Source organism: Melopsittacus undulatus, chromosome 6, assembly GCF_012275295.1.
Source record: "Melopsittacus undulatus isolate bMelUnd1 chromosome 6, bMelUnd1.mat.Z, whole genome shotgun sequence".
NCBI classification, from domain to species: Eukaryota; Metazoa; Chordata; class Aves; order Psittaciformes; family Psittaculidae; genus Melopsittacus; species Melopsittacus undulatus.
In genome coordinates, this window is record NC_047532.1 from 62475458 (window position 1) to 62501960 (window position 26503).

Here is a 26503-nt window from a genome sequence, read left to right on the forward strand (position 1 = left end):
GTCAACTGCTTCACCCCTGTCCATCGTTTCTGTAGCCCTGACATAGAAGGCCACCAAATTGGTCAGACAGGATTTCCCCTTGGTGAAGCCATGCTGGCTGTCACTAAGCACCTTTCCCATTTTTCATGTGCCATAGCATGCCTTCCAGGAGAATCTGCTCCCAGATTTTGCCAGGCACAGAGGTGAGACTGACTGGTCTGTAATTCCCCGGGTCATCCATTTTCCCCTTCTTGAAAATGGGGGTTATATTTCCCTTTTTCCAGTCATCAGGAACTTCACCTGACTGCCATAATTTTTCAAATATGATGGCCAGTGGCTTTGCAACTTCATTCGCCAGCTCCTTCAGGACCCACGGATGGATTTCATCAGGTCCCGTGGACTTGTGTACATTCAGGTTCTTAAGATGGTCTCGAACCAGATCCTCTTGTACAGTGGGCCCAAGGTCTTCATTTTCATAGTCCCTGCATCCGCCTTCCAAGACTTGGGTGATGCGGTCAGAGCCTTTGCCAGTGAAGACCGAGGCAAAGAAGCCATTCAGAACCTCAGCCTTCTCCAAATCCTGTGTAGCCAGCTCTCCCGAAAGCTTACAGAGAGGGCCTACATTGTCCCTGGTCTGTTTTTTAGCCGCTACATACCTATAAAATCCCTTCCTGTTATCTTTAACATCCCTTGCCAAGTTTAGCTCCAACTGGGCCTTGGCTTTCCTAATCTCATCCCTAGCTTCCCAGACAACATCCCTGTATTCATCCCAGGCCACCTGTCCTTGTTTCCACCTTTTATAAGCATCTTTTTTCCTGTGAATTTTTCTCAGAAGCTCCTTATCCATCCAAGGAGGTCTCCTGGCCCTCCTGCTGCCCTTCCTTCTAGCTGGGATGCAACACTCCTCAGCTTGAAGCACGTGATCCTTGAATATTAAGCAGGAGTCTTGGGCCCCCCTGCCCTCTAGGGCTATATCCCATGGAACCTTACTAAGCAGGTTCCTGAAGAGCCCAAAGTCTGCTCTCTTGAAGCCCAGGGCAGTGAGCTTACTGCACGCTCTTCTCACTGTCCTGAGGACTTCGAATTCGACCATCTCATGATCACTGCAGCCAAGACTCCCCTGCATCATCACATTTCCAACGAGCCCTTCCCTGTTGGTGAGCACAAAGTCAAGCAGGGCACCTCTCCTCATCGGCTCCTCTATTGCTTGCAGAGGAAGTTGTCTTCTACACAATCAAGAAACCTCCTGGATTGCTTGTGCTGGGCTGTACCGTCACCCCAACAGATGTCAGGGAGGTTGAAGTCCCCCATGAGAACAAGGGCCTGTGAGTGTGAGGATTTTCCTATTTGTCTGTATAGCTCTTCACCCACAGGTTCCTCTTGATCAGGCGGTCTGTAACACATCCCCACAGTAATGTCTCCCATCACTGTTTTCCCCTTAACCCTGACCCACAAACTTTCTGTTAACTGATCACCTGTCCCCAGACAGAGTTCCATACTCTTCAGCCTATCCCTAACATAAAGGGCAAGTCCTCCTCCCCTCCTACCAGGCCTGTCTTTTCTAAAAAGCCTGTAACCTTCCATTTCAACACTCCAGTCAAAGGAGCCATCCCACCATGTTTCTGTGATGCCTATTATATCATAGCCCCATAGATGTGCCCACATCTCTAATTCCTCTTGTTTGTTCCCCATGCTACAGGCATTTGTAGAGAGGCATCTGAGCTGAGCTCCAAATGAAGCTGGCTCATTGGCTGGAGCGGCTGTAATATCACTAAATTGCTCCGAGCACTTATTATAGGTGCCGGCAACTGACTGGGGGTGTTGGGATGGAATGATGCTCCCCTCCCCCAACACAACTAGTTTAAAGCACCCTTGACGAGTCTGGCAAGCCTCCTAGCAAAACCACTCTTCCCTTTCTTTATCAGAGCAGCTCCACCAGACCCCAGTAGGCCTGGCCTACAAACTTGGGTCCCGTGTTCAAGACAGCCAAACCCTTGATTATGACACCACCCTTTTAACCATTTATTAACTTGTCCAATCCTCCTTGCCTTTGGAAGGTCCTCCCCTGTGTCCTGGAGAATTGTCGAAAATAGTATCTGAGCTCCAGAGCCCCTAACCACCCCTCCCAGCGTGCTCTAGTCCTTCTTTATAGTCCTCAGGCTACTACTATCTATATCCCTAGCACCCACATGTATCACTAGAAGCAGGCAATAGTCCATGGGACTTACTAGAGCAGGCAGCCTCTCCGCAACATCCCTGATCTGTGCCCCAGGTAGGCAGCACACCTCCCTTGCGACCGGGTCAGGCTGACAGGTGAGCGCTTCTGTCCCTTTCAAGGCAGAGTCCCCTACTACTACAACCTGCTGCTTTTTCCTGGCGGCACCAGTAGAGATCTTCTGTACCAGTGTACCAGCCGACTGTTTCTGATGCAAGGGCATTTCCTCATCCGCCCCCTGCAGGACAGCAAAGCGGTTCTGGGTGAGGACAGTAGATTTAGCAGTAGATTTAGGATGAACCCCCTTGCTTTTAATTGATCTATTCCTTCTTTTGTTGGTTTTTTTTTTTTTTGTTACTAACTCCCAGCTTCCCTGATCAACAGCCTCCTTCTTTCCTCCCTGAGTTTGAGGGGAAGCTTGAGGCCCCTGTGCTGTTTGGTCCTGGAGCAAGCAGTCCTGCTTCCTCTCAGCTTCCCTGACATCTTGCAGCTTACTGACAGCATCCCGTAGCTCAGCCACCTGCTGGAGGAGGACCTCCATCAGGGACCAGCGAGTGCAGCCCTGCCCATTCTGCACCTTTCCCTCACAAGACCAGTGCAGGCACTCTCCACACTCCAAGCTCTGCACCACAACCTCCCCACTTACCAGCTCTGTCTGGGTGCCTACGCTGGCCACCGTTGGGGCAGCCAGGGCAGAGCTCCCCGAACAGGCCCTTGTCATACTGTGAGTGCTCACCATCCCGCTCGCCTGCCCAGGAGGAAATCTGCTCCCTGGAGTCTGTAGCTGTACAGCCCTCTGCAACTTGCACACTGCATTACTCTCCCAGAAAAAAATGGCAGCAGCCAAGATCTTTGTTATTCAACCTATACTCACTGATAGAACATTCAAGAGAACAGAGCCTAAGCAGAGGTAAAGTGCTCACCCTACCCTGAGTTAAGCTTCTCAGACGAAGTGAGGCAGGCTGATACAGTAAGAGTAGATCTGTTCTCTTTTTCTACACATTTCACTTACTGCACTTGAGAGAGGAGACAAGAGGAGAAGCCTGATAAATGAGATTTGCATGTCAAACATCCACAATAGTACAACATGCCTACAATTGATTAGTGCCCGGAGAGAGAGACCTGAATTAAGAGATCAGGGTGGTCTTTTCATGGCCTATTTGAAAGAATTTCTTGGCAATGGTTCTAGCAATGGACTTATTCAGCAATGTTGGCTAGAGCACTTGTTGGAGTCTCTAGACAATCTTATAACCCTTTCACTTCACAGCCTAATTTAAAACATTTGTGCGCACGTGGTGACTGGCAATAAAACAGAGAGAAATCTCAGGCTAGAGGAAGTGTAGGTTTTGTGGGTTCCTCCCTAGGTCCCAACCATCACTGACACATCTGGGATACAGGATGAATGACAGTGCAGATCATGTTTCAGCAGTGTCATTCACCGGGCACCCATGGCAAATTAAAATTCCTAGGGAGAGAGACATTTTACCTTAGATAAATGTCATGGCCAAAGTGAAGGTGGCTGTTTAGAAGGGGATGTGAATGTTTGTGTTATTAAATTTATAACTGCATACTCACAGTGAACAGCTGTTAAAGAACATTCTTGAAATTACCCAGCCAGGTCTTAAGTTGAATGCTATTTTTATGTAATTTTATTTCTGTTTGGTTGGCAGCTAAGGGCTTAACATCAGAATTGGTTCTCTACCTGCTTATTGTTTAAATTGCATTTGATTCAAGTATCTGTCATTTCTAGTTTTATTGTATCTTCAGATGTGAAGACTTTGAACTGGAGAACAAGTATTTCATGATGAAACTGCTGCCTCCAACAACGAACCTTCTTGCACAAAACTATTTAATTTCCAACAATTCAAGGATATTTCTTTGATAAATACACTATTCTCTTCAACAAATTTACACAGCTGCATTTTCAAATTATGTACACTCACAAAGCTGAGTGAGTACTTATTCTTTGAATGTTGCTGTCTCTAATTAACATAAAAGTCAGCTTTTTTTTAATCTAAATGTGAGATATTCCATTAACTGGCAAGAAAATTTAGCATGAATAAGCATTGGAACACAAAGGATTAATGTAGTTAGATTTTGCCTGTACCACTTTAACTATAAAAGAATTAATGCTTAAAGAACCATAATTACATGATATTTCAAGGACATTTTGTTTCCAGAGCATAATTATTGTAGCAACGCCAGCCATGGTAATAGATCACTTAGCATTGTATAATTTTTGTTTGAACTAAATCCTTCATGTAACAAAACAGCTGAGAGAAAAAGTGTTTCCTAGGCTTGTGCTAAGTCAAAATGCCTGCTGAACTTGTAGGCTTTGGCAATTAGTACAGATGTAGATGCTTTGTAGACTGCCAAGAAATCATATCATATTCAAGACAAGAAATAATATCAGCAGCAAATAAATTAAAAAATCAGGCAGTTATCTAGAGAAAAAAAAATAAAAAAGCTCCAACAACATAGAAGACACAAATGGCATGGCCAAAGACATTGTGATACACGGGTAACCAATGTACAGGGGGGTAATACAGAGAAACTGTACAAGGGAGTTAAAGGAATTCCTTTGCTTAAACAAAAGTATTGTCTGTCCTAAGTACCTGCCACTGCCACCTTGCCAAGGCATTGATTACTGCTGGACGGGAAGAAGCAGATGCTAGTTCTACTGACAAAAGCAGATGAAAGGTCCTGCTGATAAGCCCGAGAGAGGCAGACTGGGCGACCAAGCCTTAAGACCATGACAAAAGCACAGATGTTTGGTCCTACTGATAAGCGGCAGGAGAAGCAGACTGGGCGCCGACTAAACCCTAAGGCCATGTCTGAAGATTAAAAGGTGTAAAGTTTAAGAAGAGGAAGACTCATTTACTTCATCCTGAGACCCCTGCCCATGACCAGAAGGGGCACTGCGCAAGTGCAAAGGACCTTCCGGCTCATTATAATACGAAGCGGGGATAGATAATAAATATGTATAGGTGGATTGAGCAACCTCATGTCTATGTATACCTTAAGAGAATAAATGTAAAGGGGCAACAACTCTGAGGTGTGCATGCTTTGCAGGAGCGATCCCCATGCACCTCAGCGCTGAATAAAAGCATACCTACTTTACAACTTTAACTAGTTGTGGAGTCTATCCGCGCATCAATTGAATTAATATTTGATGTTCAATGGGAAAAAAATTATGACTAGGCAGAAGCCCACGGTGTAATGCAGAGGCTCAACTTCTAGTTCCAGCTTTCTTTGCGGGGAAACTGAATGCTAGCTCTGAATTCTGCTCATGTAAGTAATTATGCCAAGAATACTTTTGCTTGGCCATAATTCTTCACTTATTTATATCTATATGTTTGTTTTTAAATGGGAATAAATGGCTTCTACTAGCAATTCAACTTTCCACATTTGATGTGTCTCTCAAGTATATGAAGAAACCAAATGACTCATAAAAAAAAAACCCAGGTATGTTGAATATTTGCATGAATTTTTTCTATGCCAGGGAACAGGTATGGAAATTCTGGTCCATGGCAATCTAGTAGCTACAAACTGAAAAACATCTGAAGCCCACTACAGTACAATGTCAACTAAGCAAATCTCAGCTTGCAGCACCCTAGCTTGGTTACATTCACTGGCAAAACCAATTCTCATCAAGGTTATATTTTCCTTACATATTTCACTCATGAAAACCCATGAGGGATGTAGATTTATACTGCCAAACTATGATATTTGCTGTGGAAACGCTAAGACCCAAGAAGCCAGTTAACTGCTAAATGATGTTTTTGTGTACTTGCTACGCAGATTAGAGTGAAATGTAAGGCTTAGCTTAAAATTTAGTGCCTTGCTCTCTAAACTTTCATTTTTCGTGCAAAGTCAAAATAGAGAAACTTATTTTTAGAATTTTATAATTTAACTATGACTCTATAGAAATTAAAGTCGGGCGAGCACAAGTGACATCCTAAAAGAGCCAATGCTTTGCAGAAAAGTAGACCTGCCTTCAGCGCATCAGAAACATAGTATTGATTGCTCTATTATTACTTATTGATGCCCAAGAGGGCTGGCAGACAGTATAGCAACAATCAGGAAGTAACAAGTGCTTTGAGAGTTTTCACTCTTTTTGTTGCACAATGCAACACCTGAAAGTCACGAAGTGTTTATTATGTGAAGTGCCAACCGCTATCGATTTACACATCATAAATACCAAACACGTGCTGTGGAATAACGTTTCATGCTGCATTAACGTTACAGTTCTTCCTTAAAGCTCTCAGAAGAAGAAACTGATTTTCGGTGCCACACTGTTACTAGCTTTGGAAAGCTAGACATGTAATTAATAGGATTAATGCCTTCTGGAATGCCGATGAGCCACACCCCTGGGCGGATATTCACCCGAGCCGTGGAGAGCCTGTGGCTTCTTGCCATGAGGCAAGCATGAAAACATGGATTCCACAAACACGTATCCAAGTGCTTCACAATACTCCAGGCAAAAGCAAGATAACATTACTGAGGAAGACCATGGCATCCTGTAAGTGCCGAGTTGCTTACAGCCCACTGCTGCTGACACACAACACCCCTTACACTCACACAGCGTTTCCAAGCCGCGGCCTAAAAGCAAGCTCGCAGCTGTCCTACAGCGGTGCGGGCTCCCGGCGCTGCCCACCGCTAACTGCTGCCCCGCAGCGGCCGCACAAAACAAACTCAACCTCTCCGGAGGCGCGGAGTGCGCAGGAGCGCCCGCCGAGGATGCTGGCGGCTCCCCGCTCGTAGCCGCGCTATGCTTCCCGCTCAAGGGCTCTCCTGCGCCACCCCGCAGGACGGCGCCGCGGCTCACCGTGACCCGGGCGGCAGTGCCCCGTCCGCGGAAGGCCACGGCGGCACAATACAAGGGACCGCCCCACCGACCCCTATGTGCCACACCAACCCCGCCATAACCTCCGCGCATGCTCGGCAGCGACGCCGTCATCCCCTCACGCTGCGCGCGTCTCCGGGATCCGGAAGCGGCGGAAGCAAGTACGGGAGCGGGGCGCAGAGGCGACTAGCGGCCGAGAGGGGCCCGCGGAGCGCTCGGCGCCGCGCAGGTGCGTGAGGCCGCCCCGCCGGGGCCTTGAGGGGAGGAAGGGGGCGGCCATTATTTGTCCCGCTCGGCAGGGGCTGGGGGGCCCTTTCGCGGCCGCCGTCGTGCGGGGAGCGGGTCCGGGATGCCCTCTGTGCCCCCGAGCTCGGTGCCGGATGGCCCCGCTCTGGGCAGACCTGCTGGCGACGGACAAAGGCACTGGGCTGGGGTGGTCGGGCTGGAATCCTGTCTGCGGATTTAACACTTGGTGGTGACAAGCGCTGGAGAGGGCCAAGCCGGCGCGTCTTCGGGCTGGCTCCAGGGGACGGGCGCCCGGCGGAAAAAGCAGAAGAGCTGTCGAGGTGTGTTGGGGTTAACAGAAAGCGAGTGTGCTTCAGGGTAATAATAACAGTGGACGCCCATTCCGGCGTATTTCACTGGCTGCATGTGTCTAGGGAGCGAAACCAGCCCGAGCCGCCTCTTTAGATCTAATAATAGGCAGTGTCGGCTCACTTGCTCTGAGTACTCCTATGATCTGGAATGGGAACGGATGAGATTTTAGTAATTTAATAAAAGCTTAAGGTATGCAGGGTAGATAAAACCAAGAGTAAAGCATAGAAAGTGGTAATAGAAAAAGAAGCTATTGTTCGGTGCTTAATTTGTATCATAATTCTTTTGCAGATTATGAAATTACTGTTGCATATTATCTCAAGGCCTGGAGCAGAACTAAGTCTTCACAAGAGTTTGTTGCCCATCACCTATGAAGCTCCTGATTTTGAAGTTGCACTTCTGCAATGAAGAAAAGGAGACGGCTCGCTGCAAATTTAAATGAAAAGGTTCACCTTGGCCATGAGAAAGACACATCAGAGCAGATTCTTGTAGTAGACTGTGCACAGAAAATTGTCTCAAAGGCTGCAGAAATAGCCCCTGCAGATCAGGTTGAATCCTCCAAAGAACTTTCGTCATCACCAGAGCAAAGAAAGCTCCTAAGCTCATTGCAGTATAACAAAAATCTACTGAAATACTTAAATGATGATAGACAGAAACATCCATCGTTTTGTGATTTACTCATTATTGTAGAAGGGAAAGAATTTAGTGCTCACAAAGTTGTAGTGGCTGTTGGGAGTAGTTATTTTCATGCCTGTTTGAGTAAAAATCCAAGCACTGATGTTGTCACGTTAGATCATGTAACTCATTCTGTCTTCCAGCATTTGCTTGAGTTTCTCTACACCTCAGAGTTTTTTGTGTATAAAAATGAAATCCCGTTAGTGCTGGAAGCAGCAAAATTTTTAGATATCATAGATGCAGTGAAGTTGCTAAATAACGAAAGCGTTTCTAACATACAGACTGATGTGGTAACTGATGTGCCTACACCAGTAGAAACACTTAATGAACTGACAGGTAAACTGTTAAACAGTCATCAGTGCACATTTTGTGGTCGAAGTTTCTGCTACAAGAAGTCCTTAGAAAATCATTTGGCTAAAGCTCACAGATCCTTTTCACTGGAGAGAAAGCATGGGTTAAAAATGGTTGAGAAGGCCAGCCTTTCCACTAGGTGTTCCACGAGAAACCGCAAATACACAGCTAAACCTGATAACAGTGACGAAAGCGATGATGCCTCTGACAGCAATTTGGAAAAAGTCAGTTCTGACAAGGAAACGTCTGATAGAAGTGAATTTGAAGACAGTGAAAGTGAATGCAATGCTGATGAAGAGGGACAGGAAGAGGAAATGTCAGGTGAAGATTCAGACTCTGAAGAACAAAGTGAGAAAGAACAGAATGATACTGAAGAGGGTTCTGAGGCAGTTGATTCAATGAGAAATATTCCTGAAGGCTTAGCTCCAGTCATCATTCAAAGCAGTAGCAAAAAACTACTACAGTGTCCCAAGTGTGACAAAAAATTTGATCGAATAGGTAAGAGCAAGATAGGTGAATGGTGTTGCTATTTGTATGGGAAATAAACTGAGCTGTTTGTCCTAGAGAGTGAAGATCAGAACTTCTGAATCACTGATCCAGTATGCTGCTGGTCTTTGTAAGTGTATTAGGTTGTTACTTCTGTGGTACTAAATAGTTTCAATAAATGAACTTGAGTGCATCCGTTGAAAAATCTGCAAATACTAAATTTATTTCTCTGTCACAGCTCTGGATTCCGGCTGTTAGTGTGGCATGTAAGAACAGCCTTGAAAAAGGAGAGAAACACAGCAAGATACTAAGTCTGCAGAAATTTCTTGAATGAAGTCTGAGACCTTTACTGCCAAATTAATTTTAAGTAACAAAGCTGTCATTGTTGCTGTAGTATAGCAGTGCCATTGTCAAGCAGCTTGAAATTCTTCTATATGATGTGTAGATGCTTTGGACTCAGTCACTGACTTTTAACTTAATTTTTCTTGTCTGTGGTTAGCACCAAGTAATACTTTGTCAGCTTAATCTGCCACGTTAGGATTGTTAAATGTTATAGTCAAATCTAGACGTATAGTTACTTGGGATATCAGAAGAGTAAAAATTCCTTTCTGACATGTCCAATGCTTTCCTGTCCTCTTTTCCCACATTAAAAGGAGATTACTGCTGTAATTTTTCTTTCAGCTGGAATAAATGTTTAGTTATGGCCACGTAACATATTGACTTCCTGTCAGTCACAGGAATTAGGAAAGAAACAGTTTCTCATACTTTGAGGCATTTTTTTTGTGTTACTGGGTGCATTATGTCATTCATAATTTTGAAATTTTAAGAGTCTAGGAAAATGGTTGGTGGTAGTGTGTGTGTTAATTCCTACATATACACAGTGTATTTATCTTGCTGAGGTGAAGTGAATTTTCCAGGGTCACAAATCATATCATAGAAGTTATTTAACACTGGAAATGTGGGATTTAGCTGTTCCTGTAATGCCATATCTTGAAGTAACATAGGAATTTTGTGAACTTGAGAGATTTTTTAATATTTAAAGGCTACTATGCACAAATAAATGGCTTGTGATTAAGGGTATGATGGTATAATTTGGTTCTGCATGCATTGGAAGCCTTTTCCTCTTTGCATGTTCATAATTTAGAATTCTAGCTTTCTGCTCAAAAAATGCATGAATTAAAACAAGTGACAGTGACACGAAGTATTTCCCTATAAGCTTGTATTACAGTAGACAATTGATTTTTATCTGAAATTATGAGCTATAGTACTTTTTATTTTTCTCCTCTATCTAACTCCCAGAACTATATTGCATATTCTGCAGAGAAAAAAGTTACCTAGTACAAAGCAGGTATCCTGCTATTGATTTGAGGTAGGTAGAGCCTCCGTTTAGGATGGACTTCTGTCCTCAGCAAAAAACTGGCAAACAGAAGAGGGAATATAAGCAGTGTGGAAAAAATGAGAGTAGTATTTTTATTTATGGTAATACCTTGGTTGCAAAATATGTAGATCATTTGCAAGGATCTGTATGATACATTTGGTGTTTTGTTATTTGAAAGTACCTTTAAAAATAACCAGTTTGTTGCAAGGCTGTTCCCTGTTCCAAAAATGTACTTTACAATCAGTACCTAATGAGAATAATGTAACTTCTGGTTCTTAAGAACAGAGTATGCTGTAGGGTTGAAGGAGGGGGATTGGTAACCTTCACGCAGATTTAGCGGTAATACAGAGCCCTTTTTACTCTTTATCAAACATGTATGTGATCACTGTGCAGTTTTCAGTGGTGTAAACCAGTATAAATCTTCAGGTGTGTGTGTAAGATACTTGACCACATTTGAGAGAGAGGTTATAGAACCCCAAATGTGTATAGGCGATACCTTTTACAATTTTTACTAATGGATTTTTTGTTGTTGTACAGGCAAATATGAGAGCCATACACGTGTACATACGGGTGAGAAGCCTTTTGAGTGTGATATATGCCACCAGCGCTATTCAACGAAGTCGAACCTGACAGTGCACAGAAAGAAGCACTCCAGTGATACTGACTTTCATAAAAAGGAACACAAATGTCCCTACTGTAATAAGCTGCATGCAAGCAAAAAGACTTTAGCAAAGCATGTGAAGAGGCAAGTATGAGCAAATTTGTCTTGCATTTCTAAAGAATCTTTTTATTTTGAGTTCAAAAGTGAAGAGAAATGTATGTATGCATACAGCATGTTCTGCATTATTTCTGTAACTTTCTTTAAGTATCTTTTGAAAAGACATGGGATTAGCATTATCAACTAACCTGCCATGAGGAGTGTGTAGGGACTGACTAAATGGCACTAATGGTTCTGTGGGAGTTCTGCCATAGGTTTTTACTATTAGTTTTAGAATTCTCTGATTAGCTATTACAGTGAGTCAGAATACAAGTCTTAATATCTATCTGTGTTGCTTTTAATTTGGAGGAAGAAAAGAAAGTATTTTCTTTGGTTTTAAATGCTGATGCTATACTATTGATAATAATAGGTAGATAATAAACCATTTCTATGCAGATTCCTTTAGGTGACTAATTTGTTTATGGCAGGTGTAATTATAAGGCATTATTATTTGCATACTGTTGTTTTTCCTTTTTCTTTGTAAATATCTATAAAGCATTATAATTGAAACTGTCCTCTTACCAATTGTCATATAAGTATCTATAGGAATCTGTAAACACTGCTTTCCTTGTACCTTTAGAATTTTTTAACTATCAGTATTCTGTTCTGTGGTTTGGTAATCACTTTCATAACACATGAAGTTTAGAAGTGGATATTTAGTATTTGGATGATCTTCATGTTTTAAAGTTACAGCTACTTTCAGCTTCTGTCTTTCTCCTAGGTTTCATCCAGAGAATGTAGAAGAATTTCTGTCTATCAAAAAGACAAAGAGTGAAGGTTGGAAATGTGATGTAAGTAATACTTCAGTACTTTTGTGTTGCTGTTTTTTCATATAAATACTATGTTTTATGACTTGAATACTTCAGTGAAAATACAGTATGTGTTTCTGTAAAATCTCAGTAAGCTTTGTAAGTAGTGGTATAAAATTCCTCTTTATGTGCTGATTTAATGGCTGAACGTTAGCTGTATGTACAGCTTGTAATACCAAATAATAATACCAAATTGAATTACAAAATAGTTGAAAGCAGTATGTTTTAATGTGATCAGTTAAGGCTGTTGTTAAATTACATCAATTTGCAGGTGATTAGACCTGAGTGTTATGAATACTTTAAAAAAAGAGTCTTTGCTCTCCAATTAATTATGCACATCAAACACTGACCATAATATATACTGTTTTGGAAGACTCACTAGTGAGGAAAATGGATATGAAAAACTTTTTCATTTACCTGCATATGTGCCTCATCAGAGTTGTAAATTTGTACTAAATTTACCTCTAGTTGTAAAATTGTAGAAGCCTTTCCTTGATTTTCCTCAGGAGAGGTATATGTGTGAAACTATATCTACTGTAAAAAGGAGTTTGTAGAACTTTGTTTCTCACTCTGCTGCCAAATAATACTTTTAAGATTTCAAATGTGTGGGGTGTTTTTCAAGGGAATCAGTTACCTTTTTTTCAGGGCAGCTGTTTTGTTTGTTCAAAGTGCTATATGCCCCTGTAAGTCTGTAATATTAGGTGCTGTAACATAATTACTAACCTTGCTTTGTTTGTGAACTCTCACTTACATAGTAGGCGGCTGGGCGATACCAACCATAGGAATTTGTAGTGTTCATTCTGCTGGTGATGGTACCATGGCTGAATGTATTATATTACATCAATGACCAGACAGTGTTATCTTCCAAATGAAGTTACGTGGTGGAATCATGTTATAGATCCTGTTTGTTACTAGATAAGAAATGTTTTTATAGTGGGAAACAGTCTTGCAGCATTAATGATGTTTGTTTCTTGGAAAGTACTTTTGCCAGATGAATGTTTTGGTAAACTCCACTTTAGGATTTGGTTGTTGGGTTTTGTTAAGTTTATGTTAGCTAGATTTTTTCAAGATGTGAGCTGCTGCTCTTGTACTGCTCATGTGCATTGAAAATGGGCTTGAACTGAAAGCAGGGGTAGGATTTTAGCTTTTATAGCAGCTGAAGAATGAACAGAACCCTTAGGAACTGTAACTTTGTTTTCACATTGTTTAGTATGTTCTGAGGGCTGTGGTGCAACAGATGTAAGCTGCAGGATTTCTTCAGGTTGTTGGTTTATGCTGTAGTACATGTGTGAACACCAGGATTTGGTGACCATACTTTAATCTGTGAGGAATATGAGCAAATTCACAGAAACAGTAGAATATTAATAGTAAAGAAAAGCAAGAAGGCTATTATACTTTTTACAGGTATGGGATTTTCTTACACTTATATTTAACATTAAAGATTTTTTAAACAAGCCTGTTCCTTCTGATTTCCTGAGAAACTGATTGTACAATTTAATCTATGGGAGTTAGTACTAAATTCAGCTATTATAAACAATGGCAACAATTTCAAGGTGAAATCAGTGAGTGATCCCTGTGTTGATTTACGTTAGAGCATAGGGCCTTGATGTTAAATTATAATACCTAGTTTAAATACCTAAATTTGAGCTGTGGCTTCAATTCTGTAATTGAACTTCATGCTTACTTTAATAACTAGCAATTCTTCTGCATTTAGGTTTTGATTCTTCTGAAAACAGTACTAAAAAGCTCAAATAATTTTAACATTGTGAAAGCTCTATATCTCTAAAATGTATTTTGAATTATATTTCTTTGTTGGTGTTGGCATTTTCTCTTTAATACATGCTGTCAGAGAATTTCCCAGAGGAAATAAAGGAGCAGGTATGACTCTAGTTCTTCAGTAGGTTATACCACAACAGCTGAGCTGTTTCATATCAAAAACCAGTCCAAAGCTACTTGATTTTTTCATTTGATTTATTTTCTGCAAAGTTACTGTGTTGAAGCATCCTAGGAAACAGTCTGCTAAGTACTGGAGTCAGTAGAAAGAAAGGGGGTGGAACACGTAACTATATGCAAGAGTTGCCAGTAGTTTAATTTAGGCTGCCATGGGTTGGCATACTAATATATGTAGTGCAATCCACTAGGGTTTATGGAGAACACAGATTTTTTTTTTGTGTTAACTGCAAGACTTTACAGGTGGGGATAGAGTATGTATTTGAAGAATACATGTTTAATTTTGCATTGCTGAATAGAGCAGATGAACTAAACTGTTCAGTGTTTATGAGTAGGAATATAATCTGGTTATAACTGATGTATCTTTGACAAATTGTATTATCATTTTAGATTTGTAAGAAGTCTTTCACTCGAAGACCTCATTTAGAAGAGCATATGATCCTTCATTCTCAGGATAAACCTTTTAAGTGTACCTACTGCGAAGAGCATTTTAAATCCCGATTTGCAAGACTGAAACATCAAGAAAAATTCCATCTCGGTATAGAAACATCCTTCTGACATGTAAACAATAGATTTAAAGTAAAACCTTCCTCTACCATTGTATGTCTTGATCAGTCTGGTTTCCACCCAACCTCCTTTTCCAGTTTTGTGGGGGACTTGGGTGGTCGGTTTTGGTTGGGTTTTGGTTATTTTTTGGGGTGTGAAGGGTTTGTTCGTTTATTTTTTTTTTTTTTTACTGTTCAATTGTTTTGTAAAGGCATTGTATTGTACCTAAGTAAATGCAGAGAGGTTTTTGGGGAAGAAGGTTTAAAGTTATTTTTGTTTTAAAACCTTTCTGTATGAAATTGGTTCTCAAGTAAGTCAAATTCTTCCTAAAGGCCAGGTCAGATTCTTCTTCAAGGCCAGGTTGGATGAAGCCTTGCATAGCATGCTTTAGTGTGATATGTCCCTGCCTGTGGCAGGGTGCTTGGAACTAGATGGTCCTTTCCAACCCTAACTATTCTATGATTCTATGATTGTAAAGTTTTCCAAAGACCTTTTTTATTTCCTTGAGAAGTATTCTGAAGGCATCTTTATTCCTATTAATTATTTCTGCCGGGTAGGAACTAGATTGGTGATAGTAATACGAATTATTTTTTTCAAACAGTCTAAGTGAACTGTGTTACTTTTGACTATTCTAATTTTTTGCTTTACCATCATGAAATTTGCTAAAATACCAGGTATTAGAAATAACTTTTCTGGGCAGAAGGTGCGCAGTCTAATCAAAGTATGCTGACTGTACTAAACATTAGTAATTTGTCAGAGGTAACTTTGGCTTTGTAAATTGATGGGGGTTTTCACACGTAACCAGTCTTTACATCTTGTTTGGTTTAACCGACAGTTAATAATGCTGTGCCTGTCTGTTTCCTTGTAGGGCCTTTTCCTTGTGATATTTGTGGCCGCCAGTTTAATGATACAGGAAATTTGAAACGCCATGTAGAGTGTACTCATGGAGGAAAAAGAAAATGGACATGTTTCATCTGTGGAAAATCTGTTAGGGAGCGGTAAGGAGTTGCACGACTACTTGAACTTGAGCAGAACAGAGTCATATTTATAGAGTGCTTTAATTCTGAATATGTTTTAGCTCTGAATTTTTAACTTAAATGAGACCATTTCAGAGGACTACAATATTAAAAGGTTGTGCCAGAGCCACAAGTAGCATGTGATTTTCTGGTGACCTCTAAAATTAAAGGTGACACCTGTATGTAATTAGTTGTAAGACAAAACTGTATTAAAAAAGTATTACCTATAATTCACTTTGGGTTCCTGTGTTGTGCAAGAATATATTGCCATACATATTTTGGTAAATAAACTGATGAGGACAGGAAGATCAGGAGCACTGAATGACTAAGAAATTGGACTTCTACTGACATAGTTTCATGGAATATGGAATAATACTGTACAACCTTGGCTGCTGTTTCTCTAAATGGAAGAAATAAATGTTATTTTAGCCCTTTGAAAAGTGTAAGCTCTAAAAGTTGGCTCATAAATTCTAGTATGTAAAAAAGGCATAGTAAAGCTGTAGAAATATGTAATATGCATGTAATAAAAGGAAATGCACAAACGCAATAATGAAATAGTAAACAAAGAACCTGTAAAGCACAGGTAGTCTTTCAGTTCTATAAAGATCATTTATGTTATGTAAGACAAAAATGTTGCTCTTTTTAGAAAAGATACAATTTTTTTCTACAACATAAAAAAAATTTTGAAAAAAAAAAAGTACTGAAGGAGATTGAAAAATTTTCTCTCTTGTTTAATTCATATGTTTACCAGCTGTGTATGCAGTAAATGCTATTGCTTGATTCCTTTGCTTGAGGGGAATTTTTATCTGCATGCACTTTTTTTTAACATCCACGGTCTAGATTTCCTTCAAGTGTGATTTTCAAGCTCTGGATTAGATATACATACAGAAACAAGAAAATTATTGTATAGAAAACACTGTCAAACTTGATGTTTTCTCCAGTTTATGCTGGGACAATGTTTTGTTTCTTTGCTTATATTGTTTCCAGACCCTGCAGGTTAGGTAAATAGTATATAGTGCTTTTGAATGTATGTGTCTGTGTGTGTATCTGAATAAACTGATGCAGTTATTTGTGATCCCTCAGAGTTAAAGAAATTGAGAAGAAATCTGTTTAAAGTGGCAGTGACATTGCTTAAAATTATATTTTACTGCCTTTGTTAAACAGAACAACTTTGAAAGAACATCTGAGAATTCACAGTGGAGAGAAGCCTCATCTTTGCAGTATTTGCGGACAGAGTTTTCGTCATGGAAGCTCTTACAGGTAAAGATTTTTATTAGATAAGCTTCTAAATTGTCTCACTTATTTGGTGATGCATTCATGTTACCAACATAATTCTTCAAAATGCATGTGTTTTGATTTATTCCCACTCTGAGAGCGTTAGTAAGTGCTTTAAACATGCTTAAATATTGAAAAGATATTAATCTTCTAGAAGTCATTTAATTTTTTAATACTTTAGTAATTTAAACACAGAGAGAATCCCATACGAATCTTGTGTCAGAGTTAATTTTCTTTCACATCTAAAACTTTTACATATTTGTTATTCAAAGGGAAAATAAGCAGGGGACTAAAATATCCTACTAAGTTAACATCATGTATGAGAGTTTAGCTCTGTTCCCTCTTGCTTTCTAAGAGCAATGTAAGCATACCTCATCTGAAGGTTATTTTCTGATACTTATGTGAAGCACTGAAGAGTATGTTCTCTGGTATTTTACATTGAATTAGCAGTAGATTATGTTAAAAATATTGCATTTTATGATTATATTTATGACTGTAAATATACAGACTTCATCTAAGAGTCCACCATGATGACAAGAGATACGAATGTGAAGAATGTGGGAAAACATTTATTCGGCATGATCACCTGACAAAACACAAAAAAATACACTCAGGTAGGCATTTTCTTTGAAAATTGGTTTTGAAATTACTATTTCAAAATAAGATCAAATAAAAAATTCTTTCAGTACATGCAATGTTTTAGGTCTGATAAAACATTCTTCTTACTGTTTTTAAGGTCTACTAAAGTAGGGTTAATCTTATATATGTTTTCAAGGTTTGAAAGCAAAGTGTTTCCTCCATGTTAACATAGAAAGCTGAGGGACAGTCAAAAACATGTAACAGTAAATTGCTTTAAAAATAAGAATAAGAAAAAAAGCAAAAGTGAAAAAGGAGGATTTTTTTTTCATGAGTCCAGATTTCTTTTTTTTAATAGCAATTGTGTGAAACATTATTACCACAATACAGAAGAAGCTGTCACAGTCTCTGGCAAAGTTTGTACACTGATCACTTTAATGTAAAAATTTAAAGAGGTGTTTCTGAAGTCTATTATGGGGAAGAAGGAAAGAAAGAAGGTGATGGGAGTCAACCCTGAGAACAGCCAGATGGGGATGATCAGGAGGAAGAAAAAATCTGTTGTACTGACAGCAGAAAGGTTATCAAATGTATAGGAAAAGTGAAGATTCACTAGGGACTTTTTCAGAACAGGATCCAAAGGGAGGGAGGCCTTCTAGGAGGCAAAATACTTTCTAGGCAGCATGAAAATATGAAAGTGATCAGAGTCTAAACTTCCTGAGCCTTTATTTTGAAGGACAGCTTCTTTTTTTATGTTTGAAATCATAATGTCTGCTATAAAATAAAGAAATCTTTGAAAACTCAAGTACAAAAAAAAAAAATCCTCTTTTCTACTCTATTTGCTTTTCCCCCCTTCTAGAAAGTTACATTCTTTGACTGTCCACACTCCTCCTACTTACATGAGAAGAAATACTCTGCCACTTTATGGAAGATCTCAAGATGACTAAAAAGAGCCAAGATACTTTTAAGCAGCAGCCTAAAAGCAAAAGGTAACTATGTAAATCAGGATAATTAAAAAGATAAATACTGTGATGTAATTTTTAGTACTAAAATTAGTACTAAAATAATTGGTATCTTTAAATAAGCCTCCATTTTTAGAGCCTCTGAATTATTGAAGATACCACAGTTCGGGTCACAATGCATAGAGTAGATTCTTAGTCATTCACTTGTACCTCTCATGCAGTAGGTGTTTGGGGAAGTATCTCTTAACTCAGGAATGTGAATTTCATTCTAGAAATTACTAATGGTCACTACTAGTCATATATAACAAGTTGTAAGTCTTTACTCTGGTAGAAGCAACCTACTTCCTGAATTTTGTTCTTTTATATTGTTCTCTTGAGTAAGATGTGGAAGAGTTTGATTGGTTGAACTTTGTGAACATGGATCTGCTGTTTTACGATAACAGTTCCAGAAGATTTAATCAAAATTTATTGAATTTTGCCCATATAGGTGAGAAAGCACATCAGTGTGAAGAATGTGGAAAATGTTTTGGCCGTAGAGATCACCTTACTGTTCATTATAAAAGTGTTCATCTGGGAGAAAAAGTTTGGCAAAAGTAAGTGTGGGGTTTTTACAGGTGTGTAAATACTTCTGCACTGTAACTGATTTGGTTGGGACTTTCATGTTCTTGCAGAATTCTAGCAGTCTGTGACTTTGTCATGCCCATTACCTGAGTCTTGAAAGAGATGAAGTGGATGTCAGAAAAGTACCTTCACAATTTAATCAAGATGTTTTCATACAAATATCATGATTAGGTACATAAAACCATAAAAAAGAATCAAATTTTCATCTGTCAATTAGCTGTCTTTATTAGCTGTTGTTCTAAATTGATGGTTTGGTGTAATACTGTCATTGCAGACTAGCTAAGACTGAAATATTGAACATCATTTAATCACTGTGAGAACTATCTCACACTTAGGTATTTTAGAAGCTGGTAGAAGATTAGGGGCTCTGAAAGTAGGTAAAAGCTTTGAAACCTAAATTATGTCTATAAATTGAAAATGCAATAAGGTTTTTAAATTCCTGAGCTCCAAAAATAACTGTTTCAGAGATTTCAAATAAACTGAGACCTAGTTGTTTTTCAAATGATGTTTTAACTGCTTGTGTTTGTGTTGAAAGTACAGTACATTGTCTGCTGATTCTGCTTGATTTTTCTTAATAGCCAGTAGCCTACACAATTTGTAGTACTTTCTTTATGGCAGAAGTCTGCCAAAGCTAAAGCCACTTGTGGATGTTGGGCAAAAACTGTTACTTAAGGATATTTTGCATATCAGAAAAGAAGTTTTAGTGGCTTTTGCTTTTTAATACTAAGTTTCAATCTCAGCAGAAAGTAAGATTGAAAAGAATCTCAGTGACCTTATTGGTATGCAAGTGCCAGGAAATGTGAACATAAGTGTGGAAATTTGGAAACTTTGATATCCAGCTATTTGCAGTTAAAGATTTCGGAAAGGAGTGTGCACATAGCTGTATTGTTTCTTGGTTTAAAAAAAATAAAATCTATCATTAAATGTCTTTTTTTTTTCTTTAAAGATACAAAGCAACATTTCACCAGTGTGAAGTCTGTAAGAAAGTTTTTAAAGGGAAATCAAGTTTGGAAATGCATTTTAGGACACATTCAGGTAAAAATAAACCCCAACAAAACAACAAACCATGTAGGAATCTATTTTTATGTATCAACACTGATGGTATTATTGCATTATGGGCATTTAGCAGGAAGAAGCAAGACTTCTTTCTCATAAGTTGTTCATTCTGTCTTCTGAATGTATCAGTTAAAATGTTGAAAATCCTCAACACAGGTTTGCAGTGTGCTCTGTACACCTCTTTCTTTAGTTTACTGGTGTATATTTCACCAAATTTACCCAGGCCATCTAACTATTTTTGTGGTCCAGAGAATACAGCATTTCAAGTGGTAATCTAAACAAGGATTAGAAATCCCTTTGGAAAGTTTTATGTCCTTATCTGTTTGACTTTGGCTTTCCTGCCTTATGTTTAGGAAAATCATTGTCCTTTTGAAAGATATAGAAATACTAATTGCACTCATTTAATAGCAGTATCATAACAGTTTAAAGATTTTATTTGGTTTATATTCTGATTATCTTTGGGTGTACCTGACAGAAATACCACATATTGAAAGAATTGTATGTAAGGAGAAGGATATGCTAATATAACTTCTAAACGTGTATGTAATGGCTCCCCTGATTCCAAAATTGATGCTAAACATAAGCTCTTTGTTTTCAGTAAAATTGTTTTATATTAGGTCTCTGTGCCAAAATCCATATATGTGTAAATTTATGTGTGACATGATGTTCCTCAGAATAACTAATTTTTACTTCTCTGCCTTTACAGGGGAGAAACCCTACAAATGTCAAATCTGTAATCAGTCTTTTAGAATTAAGAAGACATTAACAAAACACATGGTTATTCATTCAGATGCTAGACCTTTTAATTGCCAGCACTGCCATGCAACATTTAAACGAAAAGACAAGCTGAAGTATCATATTGATCATGTTCATGGATCAAAGGCTGCAGAAGAGGCATTGACATCTTCAGAGGAAAAGCTAGTCTCGTTACCAGTGCAGTACACCTCTGATGACAAAGTTTACCAAACTGAGGCTAAACAATATGTGGAACAGTCCAAAGCATATCAGTCAGAAGCCAAAACTTTGCTACAGAATGTATCTACAGAAGTATGTGTACCTGTGACTCTGGTACCAGTTCAGATGTCTGATCCGCAAGCTGATCTAGTACAGCATACTACTCAGTCACATGACATTCTTCCTCCACAACCTGAGCAGACAGATTATCAGCGAGCAACAGATCTGTCATTTCTAGAGAAATACACTCTTACTCCACAGCCTGCAAATATTGTTCATCCTGTAAGGCCTGAGCAAATGTTGGATCCTAGAGACCAGTCATATCTTGGAACTTTACTGGGCCTAGATACAGCTCCTACTGTACAGAATATTTCAAACAATGAACATTCATGATCAGACCATAACATTCCACCCAATTTACTAAGCCATTAGCCAGCAGAAGGCTGATATGGCAATTAAGATTTATATTTTATATTTTATTTGGACTCATGAGTCTTCTGCATAGTTTTGGAAAACCAGGTTTGTTTACATGATATTTGAACATTAAGGCACATTTTGATGCATACCGAAAGAGTGGTTTTTTGTGATTTTAAGAGTTTTTAAAAATCTTATAGATGGTCTTCTAAAAACTGTGTTCTGAAATATCTTTAAGCATAGTGGCTGAAAAATGTAATCACATATGTGGCTATTTAAAAAAATGTTTGCCTTTCTGCATCTCATTTTGAGTTAATGTTTCAAGTGTAATCAAAAGTATTCTGAAAGGATAAGGACTATATCAGTTTCCTTAGAAGTTGTAAGGGCAGGCAGGGATATAAACCACAAACTTTGTATTATGTTTCGCACAGAAATTAAAATACAATTTGACTTGAACCCTCAGGCATTTTTGGAGGATTTTAAAATCTGCTGGATTCTGGAACCCAGCCAATGGATACAGAAACTAGCTTCTTCTGAAAAGTGATTCAGATATTTTATGCAGACACTAAACGGGGTGTTTGGTGATCCCCCTACGTATAATTAGACTGCCTAAATTTAGCCTCTTAAGTCTTCCTCCAGCTCTGTATGTTGAATAATTTGGGAATATCTAGACAATTATATTGTCTAATTTTCTACAGTTAGACCTATACAATTTTAATACACATTTTTTCATGCTTTATAACCTAGCTTGTCTTCCAAAGTGTGCCCCACACTCTAACTTTGAAATGGGGTATTTGCAAGGTCATTTTAATCTAGGAACAGTCATAAAGGATTGGCATGGTTTATTCTTCTGAGAATGTAAGTTACACCAGGGTCCCATATTAGCATGCTTATTTTCAGGTTATTTGTGATGGAGAAGAAATTTTGAAGACTGTTATTTCCAGAACAGTTCTCAACTTCTATTGAAAAAAAGAAGGAAATAATCAGTACTTACAAATCTCTTGTGACTTATTAACAAAATTGTTTTGTTTCTCACTTTCTTGTACAGTGTTTATAAAACAAAGTCAAGCTCTTGATAGTATTTTATGTCTTTAATTATTTTTAGCTTTTTCTTTACTAAGCATAAAGGTTTTGTTTTGGTTTTGTTTTGCTTTGGGTTTGTTTTTTTTCCAAAATAATCGCTTTGAACTACAGGTCTAGTGTGATTCATGGTGAAATGTAGTTTAATTTAACCTCGTCAAGCTTCTATTTTAAGCCTACTTTAAAAATAATTATTCTGTGTTTGTTTGGTGAATATTATGCCAAAGAAAATACCTTATCACCTTCATTATTCCTCGCAAGGATTATATATTAAGGAAAAATTTTCCCCAGGTTTTCCTGTTCTGAAATTATTATCTTAAAGAAACTTTAGAATGGGAAACTGGGTGTATGTCTATTGCTGTAACTGTTGAATTTATCCAATGACCTGAGCACAAGCAATCTGTGGTGAAAAGCTGTTTTATCATCACAGTTCTATAAACTGTTAAGTGGCATGGATCATTTTAAATCCTATTCAAGTACTTTGGTGTTAGATTCTGTAATCCCAATCTACTTCAGTTTTGAGCAGTTTGCAGGAGAGGGGCCAGAGCTGCCTGAATGTTCATATTTCGAAGCTTGTACCCTAATGGATTCTTAACCTAAACACACCAAAGATTTCTGTTAGCTGTTAAATAGTGGCAGAATTATAGAATTTTAAGTGTTATTGATATTTAAATAGGACTTAGCCAAAGAAGCACAATAGAAGTCCTAAACTTTCAAAGTTCAGCTTCTAAAACAGGACTACATATGTTTAACTGTTCTATGTTTGTATCTCTAAAGTAAAATGTAGAGCTGTGCTCTGGGAATGTTCGAGCTGACATGCTGTAAATATATCTGGTAGGAAGCTGAATTCTAGCAAATAACACAGCAATAATGAGGCCATTGGATGCCACCTCCTGAAAGGACACTATCAAGTACTACCATTTCTGCTAAGTCCACCTTCAGCCTGTTTCAAAATAAAACTGTTTCTGTCATCCTTACACTCCATGGCTTGAAAAATGGATGTTTTATGTGTAGTTTTCAAGTCAATATGTATGTATTGTATTCATATAAATGCTTCTGGACACAAAACATGCCTTCCAGCATTTGTAATTGTATTGTTAAAAATACCCGACATCAGCAGTGTCAGAGCAGTTGTCAGACTAAAAAGCCTGTCTTTGTTATTTCTTGTTTTTTCTGTCCTACAGTAGGAAGAAAGTATTGTAGGATTTTGGCAAAACAGTGACATAAAAGTAGTGGGTAACAAAAGTTTTCTTTTTAAAATCCAGTCTATTCAGAAGGCACTCTAGGAAAATACTGACATGGAGTTTGGAGCATGTTTACTTGATAATGTCCTTTAAAGAATTCTTTCATTATTGTGCCTTTTATATATATTCTGAATAATGGCTTTTTTCTCTAGTTTAGTTGATTATTTGGAAAACATTAATGGTCAATATTTTCCAAAGGGCTTCATATTTTTGGGTGCCCATCAAGAAACAGACCATGAAAGGACTCATTTTCCAGAAACCAAGTGCTATCTTTGCTGTTTGAGTGACCAGAATTACTAGTCATTCCTGGAAAAAAAAATGACCTACTAGTTCTTTGGCGTTCTTTTGTTTGCAGATAACCCTACTAGTTAGTGTTTTTACCTGCTGGTCAGGCTGGATCATTGCCAGTTGACAGAGAAAGAAAATAGGAAAGCTTATGTGCTAGATACATAGTTTTTATTTTTTTAATATCATGAGTTGTAATTCTTATGGCTTTACATCTATTTAAAATTCATATATGAACAAAGTACATTTTCATTTGGTAGGTGGAAGTAGCTGGTCTCTGCTTGACAGAGGACAGTTCCTCTTTGGAGGACTGAGGTGAAGCTCAGAGATTTACACCTCACAGCTATGTGGGTTAAAACTCCATAGGTGTTTGGTACCTCCACTTTAATATGTATGTGTACTCATCCAAGAGTGCATGTCCTACTGAGCATGGAGGCTTTTATAATAAAGGCTATGTTTTATCTGGCAGTCACTGACTCAGTTGACCATTTGTTGCCAAAGAAGGAAGAAGCAGGTCTCTCTTAAAAATGTCTTTAAAGAGTGATCAGTGAGCGGCACATTGCAGAAAGTTCGTCTTTTCTGCCAGCTGACCTTTGGGGAGAAGAGTGGATTCTGTGTTGGTACTCTAAACTGCTACCTTGTTCTGAGAACTTACTGCACTTGTTCTGTTTAAAAATTTAATTCTGTATTTTTTGCTAAACAAAATTAAGTGGATTTTATGTTCAGTTTATTTATTTATATTGGAATTTCCTTTTTGAGCACTGACACTTTTCCTACAGAAGTATGGCTCTCACGGGCTCTTTTTCTGCTGAATATTGCTAATTATAATGGTGATGATTACATCTTCTGTAAAGCTGTGGTTTCCTTAAAAATATTGTGCTACTTTAGTCTGGATTTTAATTCGGGTAGTTATTTTTTAAAGATGGGTTTTACCAGAACACAATGACAAAAAACCTGTCAGTATCATCAGAGAGCTAGGCTTACTTCCCTAGTAATGAATGTGAAAGAGCATCCAGAATGCTAAAGAATGCTTCAAAAGACGTGCTTGACTGAACATGAAATGTGTTATGGAGTGCTAAGGTATAAATGACCCTCAAGTTTTGAAATCAAAAATGATTTCTGTGTAGAGATTAATGAATGTAGTTATGAATGGATTCTAAGAAGGATGTAGTAGATCATTGTTTTAAGGGAAAAAAACAAGCAACCTGTTCAAAAGAAGTGAAATGCTTCTATATTCAGCATACCTGGTTAACTGATCCAGGTTGTGTGTTTTCCACGTGACTGAAGCTGAAGGGAAATAGAATGTATTTATCTGTAGGTCCTTGTGACTGATGCCACATGCCATCTTTTTCTACAATACCATCTTACAGTGCTTTGGTTGTTTCTATCATATGCATTAAGAATGATCTGGCAGAATATAATGCAGGGCAGTCACTTTGCTTAAGCCCAGAAGGGTCTTTTTCCACAGTTCCTGAGAAATGTGTTGGTTTAAAAAGATTTGATGGATTAAAGGTAGCAATGGTGTTTTTTTTTTTTTAAATCCCCCATAACCATTTTGATTGTGGTAAAATATCCTTTTATATGAAAGAATAAGGTGAAATAAACTCAGTATTTTGTCACTGGTATATAAGATAATGTGTTTTAAATGTGATCTGTATAGATTGATATTTTAGATGGAAGTCTTTAAGTAAAGTTGTCTTTTTCGGGCTAATTCTTTGCTGTAAGGAAAAGTTAGGAAATGTACTGTAACTGTAGGAGTACTCAGTCCAATGTGTAATTTTGTTTGTTATGGAAAAGTAAAGTACCTTTGTCTTAAATCTGCTCGCTTCACAGGATTTCTTGCAGGGGTGCTTGCACTAGGTTTTTATTTCTTTCCGGGGCCCCTTTTTATTTTAATAGCATGGAAATGCAGCATTGTGTGTGTCTTTCAGCTTTAAAGCTCACGAAAGATAAATGAGTTTTGTTTTGGTTTTTTTTTCCATTACATTTGTGTGCATCTTATTCTACTTAAAAATATTTTGTAAATTAAATTTATTTAGAAAAATATTTGGCTTTGTTTGATTTTTTTTTTTAATATGGGAAGAGCTCTTTAGCATGAAGGTTTGCTAAATCCATTATTATATTATTAATCTGTATCTATTTAGCTATCACCATCTTTTCACTGGGAAGCATAGCTCCAGCTCTGCAGGTCCGACCACACAGCGGCGCCTAGCTCCTGCGAGGTCGGGTCGTTTAAATAAAACGCCCGACGCTCATTGGCGGAGCAGCGAGGGGGCGGGGCAAGGCAGGCCGGTCCGCCACGGGGATTGGCGGGGGCGCCGCGTTTGAACAGGCTGGTGGACGCACGGCGGTTTGTGCTGCGGAGAGGCTTGTTGTGGAGGAGCGTTGGGTGTGTGACGAGAGGGAGCCGACTCAGCTCCGGGGTTCTGCCCCGGGT

At 38.7% G+C, this 26503-nt stretch overlaps 1 protein-coding gene across 1 annotated transcript; it reads left to right on the forward strand.

The window, feature by feature from the left end:
- Positions 1–7193: 7193 nt before the first annotated feature.
- On the forward strand, positions 7194–22620 carry ZBTB41 (zinc finger and BTB domain containing 41). The gene is made up of 11 exons (XM_005140964.4): positions 7194–7269; positions 7926–9158; positions 11062–11269; positions 12003–12072; positions 14431–14578; positions 15455–15584; positions 16767–16862; positions 17385–17491; positions 18900–19005; positions 19980–20068; positions 20796–22620. The coding sequence occupies exons 2-11, from the start codon at positions 8039–8041 to the stop codon at positions 21434–21436; spliced, it is 2715 nt and encodes a 904-aa protein (XP_005141021.1). The 5' UTR covers positions 7194–7269; positions 7926–8038; the 3' UTR covers positions 21437–22620.
- Positions 22621–26503: the final 3883 nt, after the last annotated feature.